The following is a 23369-nucleotide window of genomic DNA, read 5'->3' as shown; positions in this document are numbered from 1 at the left end:
CTGGGGCTAAGCAGTATGTAGGCAGTGATTGAAAGTTCTTACATTACCCCTAGAGCTCTTGTGTGGCCAAAGTTGCCCTCTGTTCTCAAGAGAGCAAATCTGTTTTGAAGAGACAATCACCAGTGCTTCCTCCCAACTGCATGTGGTTACTTCTGAAGCAGAATGCCGTTCCCTAGGGATACAATTTGATTGTTTGAATTTTATTGTCTTTTTTTCCATTTTGACCAGAGTGTGAAAGAAAAGATTATCAAAAACTCTGTACACTGCTCTGGGGGTGGGGGGGGTGGAAAAAAGGCTATTACAGTACATTTAGCAAAGCTGTCAGAAAGAAAAGGTATTAAATAACAACAATGGACCTCAGAGAAATTAACTGTATCTCTTTATTGTTAACCAATGAATGTTATCCAAAATAGTAGATGTCATTGTAGCTTAATTGTACAACACAAAACATGAGGCTAAAGGAAAAAAGCATGTGGAAAATTGCTTCACCAAGTAATCATTAAAAGTATTCTTAGTATTTCTGCACCAGTTAAGTGTTCCCAACTGCTGGTGGCAGCAGCAGCTATTACACCACTTTGTTCATTGTGAAAAGCCATATTACAAATGGTTGTTCCTGGTTGTTTAGAAAAAAAAAAAAACCCAAAATGAAATGAAATAAAAATCAAATCACACAGCTTTAGGAATGGATCTAATCCATTCTGCCCTACTCTATGGATTGTAGATTGATGAACAGCAAACTTGACTGGTATTTCCCCCCACTCCCTCCCCCCGCCAAGACTGAAACTGATGTATCAGTGTTAGTGCACGCTTTCCAGGGAAACATGAACACCTCTCACTGGAAGCACAGCATTTCACCTGCTAGGGCAAACTGTTCCAATACTTCAGCAACTTCCTCATAGCTTCGCTGTACGAAGCCTGCGAAACCAAAAACTGCTCTTACAACACACTGCGACTTCCACCGAGCAGCACTTTTGAAGCATGTGCACACCCCCTGCACATCAGTCTGCAAGGTCAGGTATGTTTAGCTACTCCCCCCCCCCCCCCAAACCAAAAAAATATATTAATGTATCTTTATTTTATTTTCAGGATGTCACCCCACATAGCCAACCTTTGTGCTCCCCAAAATAAAACCAAAACTAAAAGAAAAACCAAAGCAAAACCCCCTCGGTTGGACTGTTCATAATAAATTTCAACCTGATGTGCATGAAAAACAAAACCCAACCTCCCCACCCCCCCCAAAAAAAAAAAGGTTGAATAAAATGGCAAATTTTAATAGATAAGTGTAAATTGATGAGTGCATAATATTCAAACAGAAAAAGGAGCTGAACCATCCTCAGAGAAAGCAGGGTTCTTCCACTGTAGGTATTGACTAGGGTACTATAATAGAAGGAATAACTGCAGTTCACATTAACTGTGAAGTTATTTCTCAAGTTCCATTTCTAAGCAAAAAAAAAGGGGGGAAAAAAAAAAGGGGGGGAAAAAAAAGCAGGTCTCCTTTTCAAGAGGAAAAGGACTTGGTGACAAGGATGTGACACCAGGTATGACAATTACGATACTAGCTTCACTGACAACTGAAGCTATGCAACGCTTAACTCCAGTTCTGGGAGCTTTCATTTTGTATTTGGAAACCCAAAACCCAAGCTAACACTGACATGCACATTCTACACCCCTCCCAGGAGAGAGAGCATACCAGTGACAGGTTACAGCTTTAAAACACACAAGATGCTTTTACAATCTAAATTCAACAAAAGGCAGTTAAAACAGTATTTAGCACTGTAAATCCATCTCAAAGAAAATCCTAGGAGTGAGGCCTCCTAGCATCCTGTGACATCACTGTGTAGTGATAGTCAATTTAAACAGTTTCTTTTCATGGTGTTTGAAGGACCAGTCATCATGTACATAGTAGTGAGGTAGGATACTGTCCCCTCCCTGGGACTGATGTTTTCATATGCTCCCTTGCCAGAAAGGTCCAGGTCTCCCTACTGCAAACAAAATAATTACAAGCAAACAGCATCTGAAGCTTTGTTGGTTTAGTTGGGGGTTTTGTGTTTGGAGGTTTGGTTTGTTTGTTTGTTAGTGGATTCTTGTTTGGTTTCTTTTGGTTGGTTGTGGGCTTTTTCCCCTTTGCTTCATTTAGAACATTTTGCACTGCTAAAAAACAGAGTGAAATAAAAGTCACCTAGGCAAAGCAATACTTATTGAAGCCTAACAGCAGCCACGGGCTGCCCACAGGTAGCGTTCCATTGAAAAAAAGCAACACTTTTCTGGAACTACCACCTGCCATCCAGACCTTTGTGAACAGGCAGGCAAAGAAAACCATCAATGATGACAGGACATGAAACACCAAAGAATTTCACTTGGGAGGGAAGGAAAAAAAAAGAAGGAGGGGAGAAAAAAAAACCCCAAACAAAAACAAAACAAATCAACAAAACCCCTGAAAGTCAGCAATAGCAAAGTCTTAATGGAGTTGCTATATTGAAAAATGCAACTGCAAACTTCTTACTGAAATAGTACCTATCCAGTTTAGGCTCAGTTCCAGGGTTTGTTCTGTTTCTTTATGTTTAAGCAATATATACAGTTGTCAGTCGTGATATACTTCACATCAGTTTGCAAAGAGAAAGAAAAAGGGGGAAAAAGGGAAACTGGAAAACATGATATGGGGGGGGAAGTGAAAACATGGTGGGGGAAAAAGCCCTGAAAATATGATGGGGGGGTGGAAAACACAACAACCTGAAAATATGATGGGGGGGAAAAAAACCAACAACCTGAAAACATGATGGGGAGTGGAAAAAACCCCACCTGAAAACATGATGGGGGGGGGAAAACACAACCTGAAAACATGATGGGGGGGGGGGGGAAACACAGCCTGAAAACATGGGGGGGGGGGGGAACCTGAAAACATGGGGGGGGAGTGGAAAAAAAACCCACTTGAAAACATGATGGGGAGTGGAAAAAAAAAAAACACACCCTGAAAACATGAGGGGGTGGGGGTGGGAACCCTGACAACATGATGGGGGGGAGAAAAAAAACCCCTGACAACATGATGGGGGGGAGAAAAAACACCCTGACAACATGATGGGGGGGAGAAAAAAAACCCTGACAACATGATGAAAGGGAAAATAAACCCCTGAAAACATGATGGGGGGGGGAATTGAAAACATGTTGGGGGGGAAAACAACCTGAAAATATTATGGGGGGGAAAAAAAAACCCACCTGAAAACATGGTGGGGGGAAAAAACTGCTATCATTATCCACACCCTCCCTCCCCCAAAAAAGTTAGAGATGACAGACTGCCTCACTGTTGAATGGCTTCCCTTAAATTTGTCTCATAGCCACTGTAATCAAACTGGTATGAAGTGCTTTGGCAAAGTGGGGTGCAATCCATCAGATCTGCAAAGGCCTGCTTTTTTTTTGTGTTTCTCTGTTGGTGGTTCAGCTTTAGGAGGAACATAAATGCAAAATAACAGCTCTCACATTGCTTCAAACTCATCAATACGCTGCTTTGTATTGCCTTGTCGGATTTGTCGAAGAGTCTTGTACTTATCACGGCCTGCTTTAACATTCTCAGCATGAAGGACATCGTTTTGTGTTTTCTTGGTTTCATCTCTGGCTTGAGCCAACTCAGAACTTAAAGCCTGTTAAATAAAATATTTGCATTTAAGTGCTTTGACTAATCTTGTAAACCATTCTGGAATTTCTGACAACTGCAACTGGGGGAATGGTTTGTTGAAGCCAAACTATCAAATGCTTGCTTTGCTGTTCAGTTACTCAAGTTGTGAGGTCTAGCAGCAAGACTGCAGAGGGAAAGAGAGAGAGAGCATAGGATTCTTTCCTTGTGCAATTGTGGGCATGAAACTGGAGAGAAAGAAAAGGAAAAAGAAAAAAGGCCTCATACCATAACATCCAACAATGGGACCAGCAAGGAGGAGACCAGCAGGACAGGAGAAAAGAATGACCTTACTTTTCAATTCCTGCTTGACTAAAGAGAGGTCTTGTTTATCTCCCTGAGCCTGTTCACCAATTGGTTAAGCAGAAGGGATATTATACATACACACACACACACACACACACTACTAAGACACTGCTGCCAGAAAAAGAAGGAGCTTTTCATATTGTTTTTCATGTCCTTTCCAAAGGGACATTTCATAACAAGGCAAAAGGTTGCCCCTTAGATGGATTACTATAATTTGAAGGGCGAGACCAGTCTAGGAGGAAATGCTCCATTTTAGGAAAGCAAGATGAATCCAAAATGGGCATCATGCAGGTTTGGCATTTACAGTGTCTCTGAGTGACTGCAAATAAACGCTATTAAGACAGCACCTGTTCATACCCCTTAATGAATTTCAGTACTGAGAAAGGAAAACATTACACTCTTCACACTCAGCATCCAGGACGTTATATAATGATTAGAAATATTTACTGGCCAATGCCACAAAATACTGCTATTTGTAAGCTATAAAGCACCACCTTACATCCAATCTTTGCACTTGTTCCAGCTCTAGGATATTAGGACTGTTATTGGTCAGTAAATTAGTAAATGATGAAAAGGCTGCTTCCTTGGCATGTCATAATTCCAAAGCCACTTTTGACCAGTAAAGAATGAAAATCCAAAGCCTGAGTTATGTTGCTATGACTATGAATCTTCATTACCTGGAGTTGCTTCTTAACACGTTCATTTTTCTGTGTTTCTGTTACCCGCTCTTCCTCACTCCTGTGATTCATGACACCGTCAGAAGACAGTTCTGCACTGGCTTCAGCATTGTTCTCATCGTGTTCGTCGTGTTCATTCTCTGTCGGAGGGATAACTGGTGGGGGAGGAGGCGGAGGAGGAGCAGACATCACAGATTTCAGCTCTTCTTTGGTCTTTTCCAAGTCCTCTTGGGCTGCAAAGGCCTAAATATAGTAAACAGTACTTAGCATCTTTTAAAATGGTTTATAAATACTCAGAAAAGTTAAAATAAGTATTTGAGGTGTTTTCAGACACACGGAAACTCGTCCTCTATAGATTACATGTGACCAACTTACACACCACAAATGTCAAACAGGAATACAGAGTAGAAGAGAGATGACTCAAAATCAGCTGTAGCAGAGTCTGGCTGTTTGCAGCAACAGACAAGAGAAGAGTGGAAAAAACAGTGGAGTCACACTGATTGCTTTCCAGCTTCACTGGCCTCCTGACATTCAAGGCTCAGGAACTTCCTAAATTAAAGGTGATGTCTTCAAATTTCACATCCAACCAAAACTTACAGGAATTCGTTCAGCCACTTTTTGAACCTGTGCACACAGTTAGTGTTCACACCCCATAAGTAACAACAGCTTTTATGAAGAAAGATTTCTTGCTTTAAACTACTGTCCCACTACATTTCATGAGCCAGAACAATAGCAAAGGCCCATCTTTAACCACCACTCATGATTTTATATGCTTCCCTCCTGCCATGTTCTCTTTTCCAACACAGAGCTCCCATCTAGTTCTTCACCGTATGTAAAGGCAGCTGCTTTAAATCTTTGACCATACCTTTGTGACAAGAATTCCTCCCCCCACTTCATGACTATTTAATATTAAGAAGTTAAATAGATGTATAGGCTGGCTTCAGTAGACAGGAGAACAAAAACCTTTAAGAAAGGCTTCTCTGAAGCCTAAGGGAAAGAGAGATTCAACCCCATGGGCTTCCAGTGGGATTTCTGCACTCATGTCCCTTAGTCTCTTTGAAGTTGTGGTTTCACACAGCATGAGCTCATTACTTTGTGCTGCCATTCTGAGGCTTCCTCTTCTTTCTTTTTCTTGGCCTCCTCCAGAAGTGCAATCTTGGCAGTGAATTCAGCAAGTTCTGCTGCCTGAAAGAAACAAAACAAAGCAGACTTTTAAACTGGTATCATCTTGGCTCTGCAGTGGAAGAAAGCACAACCTTTGCTGTGATCCAACTTGAAGAGAGTTAGTCACCATCTATCCCTTCTCAGTTAAAAAACCACAAATTTTAAGCATATAACCAGTACTCTTACCTGAGGGAAATAAATACAGGGGAAAATAATATATAGATATATAGAGAGAGATATTTTCTCTTCCACACTTCTAATGTTTGCTGGAAAGAGTAAGATGTAGTCATGAATTAGCATTCAGGGCTGATTCAGTTTAATACACCAGGCTGGACTCGATCTTTGAGGTCTCTTCCAACCTTGGTGATACTGTGAAGATTATGATTCTAGATCATCACCTCAGTATGATTAAGCTAAGTCTTGCTGTTAGAATTGTTTCCTAAGTTTACAGAACATCAAAAGCTGGTGTACAGTTCAGAAATCATCTCTTTTACTCCTTCCATTCCTTTCTCAGTCACGTGAAAAATCCTGAATTAGAAACTGTCTAGCACAGAACGTGAGAAGATTCTGTAAATGCTGGAAAGAGGGTGGAAAAATAAAACACACACACAAAAGAAAAAGGAGAAAGAAAAAATGAAAGAAAAAAACAAAGCCCAGCAAACCACTGTGTCACCAACTCCCCACCACCACCAGCCTGGCCTCAGAGAAAAGGCTTCCCAATGGACTGCATAAGGATGCTACACTTGTTCTCAGCTGCATAAGCCTGGTATTGCTACAAGAAGAATGTGGAGAGTGCTGTCAGTCTGAAATGTCTACTTCATCATTTCATTTCCTACAGAATTCCAGAATCTAATTTCTTTCTTGCAAGAAATGGTGAATCTCATGTAGTTATGTAAAACTGTTCCCACAACAACCAGTAACAGCATCCATGCACTTGCTCTTCTGACAAAACTGACAGAACAGAGAACACAGGCTAAAATGTCAACTATCTTTCAAAGTTTGTTTCAAAACAGGTGTAAGCTTCTTACTAGCTGCTCTTGGTTCTTCATTTGATCAGCTGCCTGCTTGGCTAGGGCAGCTTTAGCTTCTTCAGCTGCTCGACGCTCTCTTTCCAGGCGCTCTGCTTCTTCTTTTGCACGCTTTCGTTCCTGATCCAGTTCAAGAGCTCTTCGAGTCTGTTCCTCTAGCTCTGCCAAAAGCAAAGTTCGCAGATAAGGCATCGTTACCCAGCTATTCCTCACTCGCAACACAGGCAGCAGCTGCAACATGCTCAAAATAAGGCAACCGAGAAAGCAGACAAACTTCTGAAGGCTGCCTCAAGCTAAGAAGGGCTGCTCAGCATGTTACCTGGAGCTATGCTCCATGTCTCATCGTCCCATCACCTTCCAAGACATACTTTGGATATACTTCAGCTCACCTGAGTGTTCCAACAGCCCAGTGTTTCAGAAAATTGTCACCTCACTGACAGAATATATTTATTGATGATCTGGATGAGGGGATTGAGTCAGTTATCAGTAAGTTTGCAGATGACACCAAGCTGGGGGCAGGAGTTGATCTGTTAGAAGGTAGGAGGGCTCTGCAGAGGGACCTTGACAGCCTGGACAGATGGGCAGAGTCCAACGGCATGAGACTGAACGCATCTAAGTACTGGGTTCTGCACATCGGCCACAACAACCCCATGCAGTGCCACAGGCTGGGGTCAGAGTGGCTGGAGAGCAGCCAGGCAGAAAGGGACGTAGGGGTATTGTTTGATATTAGGCTGAACATGAGCCTGCAGGGTGCCCAGGTGGCCAAGAAGGCAAATGGCATCCTGGCCTGTATCAGGAACAGTGTGGCCAGCAGGAGCAGGGAGGTCATTCTGCCCCTGTACACTGCACTGGTTAGGCCACACCTCGAGTACTGTGTCCAGTTCTGGGCCCCTCAGGCGAGGAAAGATGTTGAGCTGCTGGAATGTGTCCTTAGAAGGGCAGCAAAACTGGGGAAGGTTTGGAGCACCAGCCCTATGAGGAGAGGCTAAGGGAGCTGGGGTTGCTTAGCCTGGAGAAGAGGCAGCTCAGGGATGACCTTATTGCTCTCTACAACTACATGAAGGGAGGTTGTAGACAGGCGGATGTTGGTCTCTTCTCCCAGGCAACCAGCACCAGAACAAGAGGACACAATCTCAAGCTGCACCCGGGGAGGTTTAGGCTGGATGTTAGGAAGAAGTTATTCATAGAGGGAGATTGGCAATTGGAACGTGCTGCCCAGGGAGGTGGTGGAGTCACCATCACTGGAGGTGTTTAGGAAGAGACTGGATGGGGTGCTTGGTGCCATGGTTTTAGTTGATTAGATAGTGCTGGATGATAGGTTCTACTTGATGATCTCAAAAGTCTCTTCCAACCTGGTTAATTCTATTCTATTCTACTGAAACCCTCACTCTTGCTACTGAGATTTTATATACAATACATAACCTATATTTAAAAAAAAGGGAACAACTTTGCTACTTTATTGAAATTCCTGACAAAATTCCTTAATCATTACAGTGAAGGGGTGTGCCTTTAGCAAAATGAGCTAAGACTCATTAGAGGGGTCAGAAAAATTCCATGTAGAACAGAGCCAAAAAGATCACACAGACATAATTTTAAATCAAGGGAGGGATAAAATAGCTGTCTAGCTGCCTGGTTAGCAAAATACTGCAATCTGAAGTGCTGAACCAGAACAAGGGGACACAGTCTCAAGCTGCACCAGGGGAGGTTTAGACTCGAGGTGAGGAGGAAGTTCTTCACCGAGCGAGTCATTCGTCATTGGAACGGGCTGCCCAGGGAGGTGGTGGAGTCACCGTTCCTGGAGGTGCTCAAGAGGAGATTGGACGTGGCACTTGGTGCCATGGTCTAGTCATGGGGTCTGTGTTGAGAGGTTGGACTCGATGATCCTCGAGGTCTCTTCCAACCTTAGTTATACTGTGATACTGTGACCCACGAGTGAAATAGGAAGGAGTAATAATCTAATAGTACTAAAAGGTAAGATTTGCACAGCCAAAACACGCTCTTCCAACATGCAAAATGAAGTGGCTATGAAAAAAGTCTTTCCTGGTTGACTCTAATGATAAAGTTGTGATTATGCTTTTGTCTAGGCATAGCTGTCAGATTTCTTTACTCAAAAGCCTCAGCAATTTCTCAGTTGTGGGAACAACCCATTTGTCCTTCACCATATGCCTTAATATTAAACACACATCTCCCCAGGAATGCTGCCACATGCTTAATCTTTGCACCTGTAGTTCTAATTAGGTGTCACATAATAAATATTCTTCATTTGGTTTCCCAGGCCTACTTCATCAGTTACAACATTAAATGAACAGCATTCCAAGTATGTGGAGTTGTACAAATGCAGCATTTAGAAAAATTAAATAAAATGCATAATTATTTAAGAAAAAATACTCAAAAATCTTCCCATGAGGATGGGAGAACTCCTAACTACCAAGCTAACTACAAAACACAGCTATTTTTTAGGTAAACACCTTTCCACATGTGAATAGAAGGCTATAAACACAAGCAGCACATGAGCATATAATTGCTTACAAAAGTTGTGATACAATGTACATTGCTAAACCCTTTAAAATTATCCTGACATTGTTTTGTCCTGGGTAAAAATAGCTCTCCCTTAAACAATGCCAAGGCACAGTTCATGTGTTACCTGTGCATATACAACCTGTTCTGCATTGAAAGTGAAAAACATGGGGACAGAGATGGGGAACAGTGCCAGGCCTATGCATTTTGGCTTCATGCTTGAAGCCAACAGTTATGAACAGAAGAAAGGAACAAAACTTAGAAATATGAACCAAATTGGAGGCAAAAAGAAGAATATGGAGAGGAGGGACTGTGAAGGAGGCTCAGGGGTGACCTCATTGCCCTCTACAACTACCTGAAGGGTGGTTGTAGCCAGGTGGCAGCTGGTCTCTTCTCCCAGGCAACCAGCACCAGAACAAGGGGACACAGTCACAAGCTGCGCCAGGGGAAGTTTAGGCTCAAGGTGAGAAAGTTCTTCACCGAGAGAGTCATTAGTCATTGGAATGGGCTGCCCAGGGAGGTGGTGGAGTCACCATCCCTAGTGGTGTTCAAGAGGGGATTGGATGTGGCACTTGGTGCCATGGTCTAGTCATGAGGTCTGTGGTGACAGGTTGGACTTGATGATCCTTGAGGTCTCTTCCAACCTTGGCAATACTGTGATACTGTGAAGTAGTGGAGGCAGAGACTCCATAGGGTGGTTCAGCAGAAAGAAGTGTGATTGGTCAGATTGTTTATTCACTGAAATCTGACATCATCAGTTTTAAAATTCTCACACCTTACAAGAGCATAGAAAAATGAAGGAACAAAGAACTTTCAAATGAAAAGCCAAATTTGACAACATGCTAGAGGAAGCATTTTGAATCTTCCTAATTTCCCTCCTCCCTTCAAGTCCAAGTTTTCAGCATTTCATGCCATAATTCTGGCTTGAACTGTGTAAGATTAAGTGTTTTTTAATAAACTGAAGCTTTTGCTATATTAGGAATTGGGTTTATATTACAAATACATACACACCATCTTTTTATCTCTTAACACTGAAGAAGTATCTTCCTTAAATGCACCATTATATTATGGTTACTAACGGTAATACAAACTTACAAATGAAATAAGACAAAGAAATTCAGACCAATAGAATTGCAGCACTGCTCTACCCCACTGAACTGAGCACTGCCAGAGACAAGAAACCCAGTAAGACTCACCTTTCTGTGCTTTCATTGTTTGTTCCTCGATTTGTCTTAAGCGTTCCATTAATTCCTCCTTTTCTCTTTCTATTCTTTCCTTTTCCTTTTCTGCTATCTCCCTTTTCTTCTTCTCATTTTCTAGTTGTGCCCTAAAACAAACAAAAAAAAAGATTTTTTTTTTACTCTCAAATTAAATTCTACTCTCAGGATGCTGCTAGGCAATTTTTCAGCTTACTCATCTAGCAGAGAAGCGCACACCTTAAATGCTTAAAATTCAGGTTACAATGCAAGAACTACCAAATTTCTGTTTCAAAATTGAGGACAAACTACCTAGGAACAGAACTGATGAGTAACCCTGCTTACAGTTCAAGCAGGTAAATCCACAATTCTATCTGCATTCCAGACACTGCTGGGCTAGAAATGGCAACAGTATTTTTAAAACAGACAGAAGGTAAGACATGACATTCTTCACTGAACTTGCTTTAAAAGGTTCACCCGTAGAGCACAGAAGTCCCTAAGGATCAAGCAAGAGAGAGTTAAGACTGTTTCACAACAGCACAATGAGAAACAGCAGTGCAGCTACTATTACTATGCTGAAAGCTCAAAAAATATACAGCTTTCTACTGGGACAGGTGAGCCTGCTCAGTGTTACAGAAGGAAAAGCAGCTCTCTTCCAGAATGCTAAGCGGTCTGATATTCTATGACTTAGTTTTCTTAACAGGCTAGAAAGAATTTTTTTCCCTGTTTCATGAGAGTTTGTTAATTACCTTTCCAATTGTTTCTGATGTTTCTCCTCTCGAGCTTGGGCCTTCATCTGCTGCACTTCAATTGTATCAGGTTTCCTCCTTCTCATGTACAATTCATGATTTCCCATACACAGTGCCAAAATTCGCTTGTTAATTCTCAGTCGGGGTGCATAAAAAACAAAATCCTAGCAAAAATAATGGCAACCTATCCATTAGTCCAGAAATACAGTTGTGGCACAACTCAAACCATCACTGCACGCTTACCCTTGTGAAATTTAAACTCAGAGCTATTTTAACATTCATCCTCTGAGCAATCCAACACCATAATCTGTAATTCCTAGTCAGGAAGTTGCAATATAAATTCAGAAGAACGTCAGGATTCCTCCACATAGAGCTTGGGGAGTTTACTCAAAAATAGTTATTTAAACAAAACAAGTGAGCTTATTTCTGCATGCTCCTGAACCTAGAAAGTCTCACAAAATGTGCTGCAGCAACAGGAGGAAAAAAAATAACAAAGGAAAACAACCAAACCAACCAAACCAACCCAAACCAAATCCCCCCCAAGATAACCCCAGATTAAAACAGAGAAAGGAATCTTCTTACACGGTGGCTTTTCAATGCATCACAGAACATTAGCTGACTTCATAATAATGAAACAAATTTACAAGAGGAAGAAGAGTTTTTAAAGAGTATCAACCAGAATAAAAACAGAGAAAATAAACATACCATACTTAAAGAAAAAAATAACAATTTCCTTCCCACCATTGACTCTTCTGCCAGTAACAGAAAGCATCACTAAATATTTACTCATGCCGTAATGCCAGAGTTAAGCCCCTGCAGGCTTAAATCCCTCCATCCACAAAGGCACACTACTCTGCACACTACTTACAGGAGCCTTCTTGTCAATTGGCTTTATGACAAATTTCTTGTCATTGAAAGAGATGTTTCTTATTTCACTCCAAGGAAAACCAATCTTGGGTGTCAGCCTTCAAAGACAAAAAAAAAGTTCTTACTTGAAGCAGTGAAGGTGTACATTTTACTTATGTTCACCAAGTCTGAACTCCACACTATCTTCACTATCACACTTAGCCACATTCACAAAATATAACAACAGTTGAAATGTATCTTGGTAGGCAATTTATTTTACACATTATTATTATTATCATCATTATCATCATCATCAAATAAATTACACGGCACACTGAGGATTTTCCATTTGTGACTTATTCCACTTCTCTTAAGTAGATGCCAAACACCACAACCCTGTACTGATTCTTTATAACCTACTGGTAATTTCATTTTCAATGAAAATAACTAGTTCAATCTGAGAAGTCTGACATTTCCAAGAGTGGAATGAAAGCAGCCTTTCAGCTAAGGTGCAAGGGAAGCGTTCTCGCATTTCCAACGTTCAAGTTAAATCTATTTCCCTTGCATCCCAGGTAAAATAACTTAAACTCTTATACTGTTATGCACCAGTTGCAGAAGTGTTAGTATTTTACTCCATGAGCATGGAAAGTTTTGTTAATTTATATTATCATAGTATCAGTCAGGGTTGGAAGGGAACACAAGGATCATCTAGTTCCAACCCCCCTGCCATGGGCAGGGACACCCCACACTAGATCAGACTGGCCAGAGCCTCAGCCAGCCTGGTCTTAAACACCTCCAGGGATAGGGCCCCAACCTCCCTGGACTACCTATTCCACACTCTCATGGTGAAGAACTTCCTCCTCACATCCAGCCTGAATCTCCCCACCTCCAGCTTCATTCCATTCCCCCTAGTCCTATCACTACCTGAGATCCTGACAAGTCCCTCCCCAGCCTTCTTGTAGGCCCCCTTCAGATACTGGAAGGCCACAATGAGGTCACCTCAGAGCCTTCTCTTCTCCAGACTGAACAGCGTTAGAAAACGTTTAAGTATTTGACTGCTAACTACTGAGCATTAAAGCATAACAAAATTTGTTTCATTTTTCACTCTGATCTGAACACTTCCTGAGTATTAACATCTTTCAGGCGTTGTGTTGCCATCTAATGGCAATTAAGGCTTGCAGAATTTCATTACAGAGTACATACATTGAAGAGCCTCACGTTTCAGTTAAATTGACAACTGTTTGTCTGGTGTTTGACACTTCACATCACTGTGAAAGGACTGGTGACATCAGACACTAGTAAGTGTGTGGAAAGAAACAACATAGCAAGTCTGCTCTGTTTTCAGATTCTTCAAATTCTGTACATCTCAGCTTTATCCCTCTTCAATTAGGAGAGAATGTTTGATCTCTTCATGAGGACACAAGACTCCTGTATTTTCTTTGATGTCTGAAAGCTTCCACTTTTAGATACCAAAGTTTTTCATGCTCTACCATCTATCATCCTAGACACTGCTCTTACAAAATGTTCCTCAGCTTCTCAACAGCCTTTTCATCCTGATTGAGGAAGTCTTGAGGGAGTGAAAACTACAGAAAGAAACCATACAAAGTTGGTCCAGCTATCATGCATCCGTATTAAAAGACACAGAAATGTCCTTCCTTTCCCTACTTTTGCATCCCTAGTTAAACTTTAAAATTCAAATACTCTGGCAGTTATCTTCTATTTCTCTGGTTTTACCTTTTACACGAGAATCTGGTTTGCTAGTTGCTCCTGAACACACAATAAGGTAGTTTTTGTATAATCTCAGACAGGATCTCCTTGGACAGAACAGCAACATGAGTTTGAGCCACTTACTTATCATCGTGTTCATATATATTCAGACCCAAAGCGTCAACTCCTAGCCACAATTCAGTTCCTTTTTTATTCTTTATTTCAAAATAGTTGACTCCATACATTTCCAAGTCTTGTGCTATCTTAAGGTATTCCATCATGGAATCTTCCCTGATAAAAGAAAAAAAAAACCAAAATGGCATAATGTAGACAAAGCAAAAGGACATTGTAGGAATAAGTGAACTGCAGAGTAACTAACCAGTGCAAAATTTAGTTCAACTGTCTTTGAAATTCATGTTTATGTTGGCTTAGATACCTGTAAAGCTCTGTGACCTAATACCCAAGTACAGCTCAATCATCACACTTTAGTTTTTCACCTCATGAATTACGGAAATAGTAAACATATTTTTAGAGGCAGGGAACTGTGGGCAACAGACAACTCTACCAGAAATCATGCAGGTAAGAACAGCTCACTGAAGCTTACTGGGAAATTTATGACAACTGCCTGCCCATTGGCTGGAATAGAATAGGATTAGAATAGAATTAATCAGGTTGGAAGAGACCTTTATGATCATTGAGTCCAACCTACCATCCAACACCATCTAATCAACTAAACCATGGCACCAAGCACCCCATCAAGTCTCTTCCTCAACACCTCCAATGATGGTGACTCCACCACCTCCCTGGGCAGCACATTCCAATGGCCAATCACTCTTTCTGTGAAGAACTTCTTCCTAACATCCAGCCTAAACCTCCCCTGGTGCAGCTTGAGACTGTGTCCTCTTGTTCTGCTGCTGGTTGCCTGGGAGAAGAGACCAATGTGCACCTGTCTACAACCTCCATTAAGGTAGTTGGAGAGAGCAATAAGGTCTCTCCTGAGTGTCCTCTTGTCCAGGCTAAGCAACCCCAGCTCCCTCAGCCTCTCCTCATAGGGCTAGTGCTCCAAACCCCTCCCCAGCTTTGTTGCCCTTCTCTGGACATGTTCCAGCAACTCAACATCTTTCCTAAACTGAGTGGCCCAGAACTGGACACAGGACTCAAGGTGTGGCCTAACCAGTGCGGTGTACAGGGGCAGAATGACCTCCCTGCTCCTGCTGGCCACACTGTTCCTGATACAGGCCAGGATGCCATTGGCCTTCTTGCCCACCTGGGCACACTGCTGGCTTATGTTCAGCCTAATATCAACCCTTATAGGTCCATTTCTGCCTGGCTGCTCTCCAGCCACTCTGACCCCAGCCTGTAGCTCTGCATGGGGTTGTTGTGGCCGATGTGCAGAACCCGGCACTTGGATGTGTTAAATCTCATGCCGTTGGATTCTGCCCATCTGTCCAGCCTGTCAAGGTCCTTCTGCAGAGCTCTCCTACCCTCTAAAAGATCAACACCTGGAAGCAAGTATACCTCTATGCTGCCTTCCAAAACACATCCTAACAACAACAACAACATTAATGAAAACCTTTAATGGCTTTAAAAAGATTTTTTAACAATTACCTTAACATTCCTCGGTGCTCTTCATGCCAGTTCTGTATTCTTTCTTCCCACTGTTCTTTTGTCAGTTTGTGCTGCTCTAACACACTGTAAACAGAAGTTGTTGCTATTAAATGACACTGACAACCCATTCAACCTTGTGAAGTTGAAATCATTGGCTCATGCAGCATAACACATGCTTTAATTGAAGAAATTTATACATGATTTTCCCGTACAATATTAATCTTTTTAACCCTAACAGAAACTTTGCATTTCAACAAATGCACTTTCAAAATACTCTGAAATATCTTCATGGTATTTTCTGCTTTTTGTAATATAAAAGTCACACCATGGCACATCTCTGCATTCAGAAAAGTCATAAAATCAAACATTCAGAACATGAAAATGCAAGCCTATAAAATCCTCACAGAGTCATAGAGTGCATTGGGTTGGAGTGGACCCTCAAAAGTCATCTCCAGGGATGAGGCCTCAGCCACATCCCTGGGCAACCTGTTCCAGTATTTTGTCACTCTTGCTGTAAAGAGCTTCAGATCTTTTTCCTTCTGTCCAATGTAAATCCACCCTGCTCCAGTTTAAAACCACTGCCCTTCATCCTCTTGCTACAAGTCCTTCTAAAGAGTCACAGAATCACCAAGTTTGGAAGAGACCTCAAGGATCATCAAGTCCAACCTGTCACCACAGACCTCATGACTAAACCATGGCACCAAGTGCCACATCCAATCCCCTCTTGAACACCTCCAGGGATGGTGACTCCACCACCTCCCTGGGCAGCACATTCCAATGGGTAATGACTCTGTCAGTGAAGAACTTTCTCCTCACCTCGAGCCTAAACTTCCCCTTGAGTCCTTCTACAGCCTTCCTGTAAGTCCATTTCAGCTACTGAAATGTAGCTTTATCCTCTCCAGGCTGAATGGCCCAAATTCTTTCAGCCTGTCTTCATACAGAGGTGGTCCAGCCCTCTTATCTTTGTGGTCCTCCTCTTCACACACTCAGCAGGTCCATGTATCTCTTAGTTTGGGAGCCCCAGAGCTGAACATGGTACTCCAGGTGAGGTCTTCTCATATGACAGTGCTGCCAATTAACAGCACAGGTGTGTGCAGTGGGTGGGGAACTGGCTGACAGGCTATACCCACAGGGTGGTCATAAACAGCTTTCTCAAACTGGCAGCCAGTCACAAGTGGGGTCCCTCAGGGAATAATATTGGGTCCAACACCGTTTAATATCTTAAGTGATCTGGATGTTGGGGTCAAGAGCACCCTAATGAAGTTTGCAGTTGACACCAAAATGAGTGGGGAGGTTTACACTCCAGAAGGGAGAGCCACCCTCCAGGAATACCTGGATAGTCAGAATGAGTAGGCTAGCAAGAACCTTATCAAGTTCAACAGGGAAAACTGTAGGGTGTTGCATCTGGGAATATATAACCTAGGAGTGCAGCTCAGACAGGAATACACTTCCAGGGACCTGGACAACACCATGCCTCAGTGTAAAAGAAAGCCAACAGGATGCTGAGCTGCATCAGTAAGGGCATCACCAGAGACAAAGAACTCATTGTCCCACACTACTCAGTGCTTTTCAGGCCCACTTGGAGTACTGCATTCAGTTTTGGTCCCTGCTGTACAAAAAGGAAGTGGACAGGCTGAAAAGTGCCCAGAGAAGGGCCACAAGAATGACCAGAGGACTGGAAGACCTACCACATGAGGAAAGGCTGAGCAAACTGGGTTTGTTCAGTCTTGAGAACAGAAGGCTTAGGAGAGTTGTTATTACCACATACCAGTACATAAAGGGTGGCTACCAAGAAGATGGAGACTCCCTTTTTACAAGGAGTCACATGGAAAAGGTAAGGGGTAATGGGTACAAGTTACTCCTGGAGAAATTCCAGTTGGACTCCAGAAGAAGATTTTTCAGCATGAGAACAGTTAGAAACACATGGTAGTTCTGACAGGTGAACATTAAGACTATGATGAATGCAAACTGCTCATCTTTTCTCACCTTTTTGAGTAGAACTTTGCAAAGCTAGTCTACTTTGGAAAACAAGCATTTTTGACATTATATTAGATATAGTTTTGAAGTACTTTTATGAGGTACTTTGTAGTTTTCTGGCAAATTTCCTGGTGACAGGAGGGAAAACAGGAATAACTGTGTCAGAATGAATACAGAAGCTGTGTGCTCACTCAGTGCAGACTGGTGCACAACTGGTTGAAAGCATATGCAGGGAAACCACCTGAGTATCTACTGAAAAGGAGCATCACAAGTATTTGAATTTGTGCCCCACACAGTGGTTCATAGGCTGTCATTATAACTGAGCAAAACCCAAGGTTTGTGACCTAACACATTCAATGACAGTTTTACTGTCTTCTCTATCTCCCTGTCTTCCTAACAAAGGAAGAGGTACAGATTTTACTGTCACAGGAAGGGAGCAAACAGTTAAACCCAAACTCCTAGAGAGGATTTTCAAGAATCTGAAGCATTTTCAGAAATATTTCTTTCCATACTTCACCACAGTCCTTTGAAAGGCTTTTTTTGCTTGCTAGAAAATTCTCAGGCTTAGTTACACTAATAGGTGAGCTTCCACTCTCAGTTTTCAAACCAAGGAGACAAAGCATATGACTTCTAAAGAAACCTCCAATGACTTCATGGCTCTCATTTCTCTGAAGATGCATTAATGTTACATATCTTTGTCACACATTTGTCCATGATCCATCACTTTGGATTCCTCTACACTAACAATATCATCTAAATTTGTCCATTTGTGTTACAGTGCTGCTCTTGCTGCCAAAACATGCCAGAAGCATGCTTTTGGTTCTGTAAAGAAACACAAGTATAATCTTGGTGCTTACCATTCCTAACCAATTAGATGAGTGACTGACAAAGAATTTATGCTCAATAGCAATGGTTCAATTTAGTATCTAAATTTTCTGTCCAGGCTACCAATTTTCTACAATAAATTTTGTGGTACATTTTACAATTATTTAAAAGAAATTATCATTTAAATGTGGGAAAAAAAAGGGGTAAAGAGGGGAGCAAAAAAGGGGGTAAAGAGGGGAGCAAAAAAGGGGGTAAAGAGGGGAGCAAAAAAGGGGGTAAAGAGGGGAGCAAAAAAGGGGGTAAAGAGGGGAGCAAAAAAGGGGGTAAAGAGGGGAGCAAAAAAGGGGGTAAAGAGGGGAGCAAAAAAGGGGGTAAAGAGGGGAGCAAAAAAGGGGGTAAAGAGGGGAGCAAAAAAGGGGTAAAGAGGGGAGCAAAAAAAGGGGTAAAGAGGGGAGCAAAAAAAGGGGTAAAGAGGGGAGCAAAAAAAGGGATAAAGAGGGGAGCAAAAAAAGGGATAAAGAGGGGAGCAAAAAAGGGATAAAGAGGGGAGCAAAAAAGGGATAAAGAGGGGAGCAAAAAAGGGATAAAGAGGGGAGCAAAAAAGGGATAAAGAGGGGAGCAAAATATGAAAAGAGGGGAAAAAAAAGGAGGGAGTATCAAATAAAAGTATTTTGATTGCAATTTAGCAAAAGCAAGCCTCCAGGAACATCATTTTGGAGCACTCTGGCAATTTGTTGAACTAAATCTGTGAAGACAAGTTGCAGATGGGACAGGAAAAAGGTCTCATGGTTGTTATTCAGAGTCTAAATTAGCATCTCCAAGTTTTACTAGCAAAACATGCCCTCTTAAGAGAGCGATCATTACATGTGTATTATTAATTACTATTTTAATTATAGAATATGTACTGTAATTGAGTTGATATGCTGCAGATGATTCAACACCAGTCTCACTCACCGCTGAGGGAGAAGTCTGTCATTGGCTAGGTAGCCTAGTTTATGTATCTCCTTACTGTAGTCTCCATACTTGGACTGGACAGCGTAAGAAGCCAGAAGAACTGCAGTTTCCGGTGGGCAATATATTTCATCATTTAGGATCGCTTCTTTGACTTGCAGGAAGAAAAGTCTCTGAGTTATTTCCTGAATTAGTTCTTCTGATACATCCTCTGGGAAAAACTTGGCCCTGAACTTAAACTGCAAAGGGTTTTCTTTCCTTACGTCTTGCTGTGTTACCTGAGGAAGAGCAATGAATTAGAAAAGCACTCAATGGTATGTTAAATATAACTAACTCAGTAGTAACAAAGTCTTTAGCTCCTCTACACTGAAATCCACTGTTTCCCGACAAGGCAACTGTAGACAGAACTCATTAAAGGCTCACATGGCACTCAGTCAAGTACACCTGTTTGGGTAAACTTTGAAATACTTCTCAATGACTTTTTTTGCAGGCTTGTGTTGTCTTTATCACAAAAACCTAGGAAAAGAGAAAGTCAATCCAGAATAGAACAGAATAGAACAGAACGAGACCTTCAAGATCATCGCGTCCAACCCATCAACCAATCCAACCCACCTAAACAACTAAACCATGGCACCAAGCACCCCATCAAGGCTCCTCCTGAACACCTCCAATGATGGTGACTCCACCACCTGCCTGGGCAGCCCATTCCAATGGGCAATCACTCTCTCTGTATAGAATTTCTTCCTAACATCCAGCCTAAAAGTTGTCGTACATATTAAAACAACTACAGCTAAATGCAAAGATGATCTGCAAGAAGTAACAAATTAGGGTCTAACAAAGGTTTTTAGCAAGGATTCAAGTGCATTTCTTCAATCTAAGTGTAAAGTTGGATGCTTTCTGAAGTCTTTGAACTATTGAATTAAACACATGTGCTTTGTTCCTGTGCAAAAGTACATAATGCCACTAATCATATTCTTTCTGTGGAGCAGATAAGCATTATAATCATGAAGTCTGTAAAAAGATCAGGTGTAGTCATCCTAAGTTCTGTCTACTTCAAAGTTCAAACAAAACTGCTTTGTATGCAGAATTTTCCCTACCATTTAGGCTCAGCTTCAAGCACTAACTATGGCTACAGCAAAAACATGCTATTTTTAACATCAAATTAAAGCAAAATTGAACTATTTGTAGCATCAAATAATACAGTGATTGGTAGAAAGCACATCCATAATAAAATAAATCTCACATCCAAATTCCCCAAGCACTTTATTACACGTTTCATTTTATGTGTACAGTAGCCCCTCTAGAACTACTTTGTTGCATGTAAGATAAGATGTTTGCTTGACTTGCAGGAAGCATAAAACCCCACCCCTGTAAACACAATGCAACCATTTAATTGTGTAAGGCAGCACAAGTGTTTTATTCAGCATTTCAGACATCAGGTTTAAAAAGTTTTGCATTATTGTCCACCTGATTCTTACTCACATACACAATATTTCACTTTAATGTCACCAGGAGACAATCAGTTGTGTTCTAGCCACTTATAAAGCCACGTCTATTCTGCAATTTATCAGCTCTTGCCTGTATTTACTGCAAATATTTAAACAGCAACTGGCATGTTAAAGCCAGTTTATGATGATGCATTTAACAATCAGATGTTAGAAGTTTTGTGTTATTTTTTAAAAGGGGGAAAAAAAAAGGAACAAACCCAACCAAACAAAAGATCCCACGCTGCCTTGGTCAAAATGAAAGAAATTAGCACATTCTTGATGTTCCTGAACTGCAGCATCAATTTAACTAGCTAAATACTCTCAGAGAGCAATGTCTTCTGCATTTTTTGCAAATGATGTACCAAATTCTGTTGTCTCCAACCACTGGAGGCAAGTCATTAAGGCTAAAAATCTATCTGCAGCACTACAACGTTTATGGCATATAAAACAAGACATCAGAAAATCCAGGAAACATCTTTTGTGGTTAGCAGGTTTAACTTGCTGGGTTTACCACAGAGAAGGAAAGATTATACAAGTGCAGGCAGTGGGACCTGCTCCTAAAATTTACCTCCTAATACTTAATACTACCTTTTTAATCTTCAGTAAGTCAAATTTGGAAAAAACTTTTCATCCTAAACAGTGCCATCAATAACCTGACAGTCAATATTAAAAGTGACCACTCAAATTCACAAATACTATTTAAAGTAAAATGACCTGGCTCCCAATAGCTGGGAAATACAGGATGCTTGGGGCTATTGGGGAAAACCAAACCAAAAAGGATAGAATAGAATAGACCAGACTGGAAGAGACCTTCAAGATCATCGTGTCCAACCCATCATCCAGCACTATCTAATCAACTAAACCATGGCACCAAGCACCCCATCCAGTCTCCTCCTAAACACCTCCAGTGATGGTGACTCCACCACCTCCCTGAGCAGCCCATTCCAATGGCCAATCACTCCCTCTATGAAGAATTTCTTCCGAACATCCAGCCTAAACCTCCCCTGGTGCAGTTTGAGACTGTGTCCTCTTGTTCTGCTGCCGGTTGCCTGGGAGAAGAGACCAACCCCCACCTGGCTACAACCTCCCTTCATGTAGTTGTAGAGAGCAGTAAGGTCTCCCCTCAGTGTCCTCTTCTCCAGGCTAAGCAACCCCAGCTCCCACAACCTCTCCTCATAGGGCTTGTGTTCCAAACCCCTCACCAACTTCATTACCCTTCCTACAATCCACCTGACATACCTAAACACAAGTTTAGAAGCCTGTTGTTGGTGCTTTGTTTAAAGAGCTATGGTTGTATACATGCAAATTCCCCAAAGCCTAATACCTCTCACACACTGACTTTTAGGAAAACCTTCATTCTATTGTATTTTGCTACATGAAAATAGGATGATAATATGAATTTCATTTTTCTCAATTCATGCATCACCATGGTACTGGAAATACAGGAACTGGTATCTCCTTCTCAAACTCAATGTGGATGCAGCTTTGCATACTGTTTTATAACTAAGCAAACTCAAAACTGTGCTTTGTCACTTAAAGCAAATAAAAAACAACCTTTCATTCACATTTGAAGCCAGCTATACCTCATCTACAACATTAAAGCAGCAAGCCTTATAAAAGCATATTTCAACCTGTAAACTTGTTGAAATACTAGGGGATTGTTACCTTTTTATTTAGCTTCAGCCAGGTTGAGTAGCCTTTGCTGTCCACATACTGCAGCCCAAAAAACCAGACTTCACGAAGACCAACAGTTTTCACCACCTAAAGATAAATGATCCATAATCATTAACAATTGCTACAACAGGACTGGGGTTTTTATATGGTAAATAAGCTACAGAAACCATCTCTTAAGGAAATGCAATCAAGCTTCACAAGAACCAAAAAATTTACAACAGTGGCAAAACATCATTTATCAGGGAAGCATTCACCTCAGAGCTATAAATAAGCTCATACACCATGCTGCCAAACTACCAACTGGAGCCTGCTGCTAACCGTGTACATCAAACAGGAATACAAACAGGACCCTGCTATTTGAAAGCACAGCTGGGAAGTGATCTGCAGACCCACAATGAAGTCCACATTAACACAAGATGGCTGGTGAAACTCCAGTAAAGAATAACACTTGTGGACAAGTATGAGGTAATGAGGATGAACCACCTCCTTCAAATATTTTTGAGGTGCTCCAAGAGTTAAAAAGGATAGGGATGAAGTAGCTAATAAACCATGCATGGATTTCCTGCAAGATTTCTGATCATGTCTATCACCAAAGGGTACTAAAGAAATAAAATTGTCCTTGAATAGAGGGGAAATCTTTATGTGGATGTACTAGTTAAAAAACGAAGAAAGAAAGGAAAAAACCCCAATCAACCTGTTTTCAGAACAGACTTGTGGTGTAACCACTAGGGAAGTCCCCTAGGATTTCATGTGATCTGCAAAAAAGGAACGGCACTGATATGACAACATCTGCTGTAGAAAACTTGCCATAAAGATCCGTGCATGAACAGTAAAAAGGCAGATGAAACTCGATGAAAGATAAAAGTACTACAGACAACAGTTTTAACCATGTGAACAAAATTCTCATTGTAAAGTTAAAAAACAACAAAGCTGTTATAGTAATGATCTCATCTGTGGTGTTCCCAGATTTCTAATACTACATAAGGACTG

At 41.4% G+C, this 23369-nt stretch overlaps 1 protein-coding gene across 3 annotated transcripts in view; it reads right to left on the bottom strand.

The window, feature by feature from the left end:
* Window positions 1-357: 357 nt before the first annotated feature.
* RDX (radixin) overlaps window positions 358-23369 on the bottom strand; it is a 48832-nt gene continuing 25820 nt past the window's right edge. For all 3 annotated transcript variants that reach the window (XM_068144545.1, XM_068144534.1, XM_068144527.1), the window contains 11 exons: window positions 22371-22466; window positions 19222-19496; window positions 15466-15549; window positions 14002-14148; window positions 12173-12269; window positions 11305-11468; window positions 10556-10686; window positions 6843-7003; window positions 5743-5835; window positions 4651-4893; window positions 358-3635 (listed from right to left, as the gene is read on the bottom strand). In XM_068144545.1, coding sequence (XP_068000646.1) covers window positions 3471-3635; window positions 4651-4893; window positions 5743-5835; window positions 6843-7003; window positions 10556-10686; window positions 11305-11468; window positions 12173-12269; window positions 14002-14148; window positions 15466-15549; window positions 19222-19496; window positions 22371-22466 — 1656 coding nt within the window. In that variant the 3' untranslated portion in view covers window positions 358-3470. The remainder of the gene's footprint in view (window positions 3636-4650; window positions 4894-5742; window positions 5836-6842; window positions 7004-10555; window positions 10687-11304; window positions 11469-12172; window positions 12270-14001; window positions 14149-15465; window positions 15550-19221; window positions 19497-22370; window positions 22467-23369) is intronic.

The sequence above is a fragment of the Melanerpes formicivorus genome, unplaced genomic scaffold (genome assembly GCF_026170545.1).
Source record: "Melanerpes formicivorus ecotype bairdi unplaced genomic scaffold, bMelFor1.0.p_v2 SCAF_1, whole genome shotgun sequence".
In the NCBI taxonomy this organism is placed as follows: domain Eukaryota; kingdom Metazoa; phylum Chordata; class Aves; order Piciformes; family Picidae; genus Melanerpes; species Melanerpes formicivorus.
The sequence above is the reverse complement of the archived record's forward strand: the minus strand, read 5'-3'. Positions and strand labels throughout refer to the sequence as shown.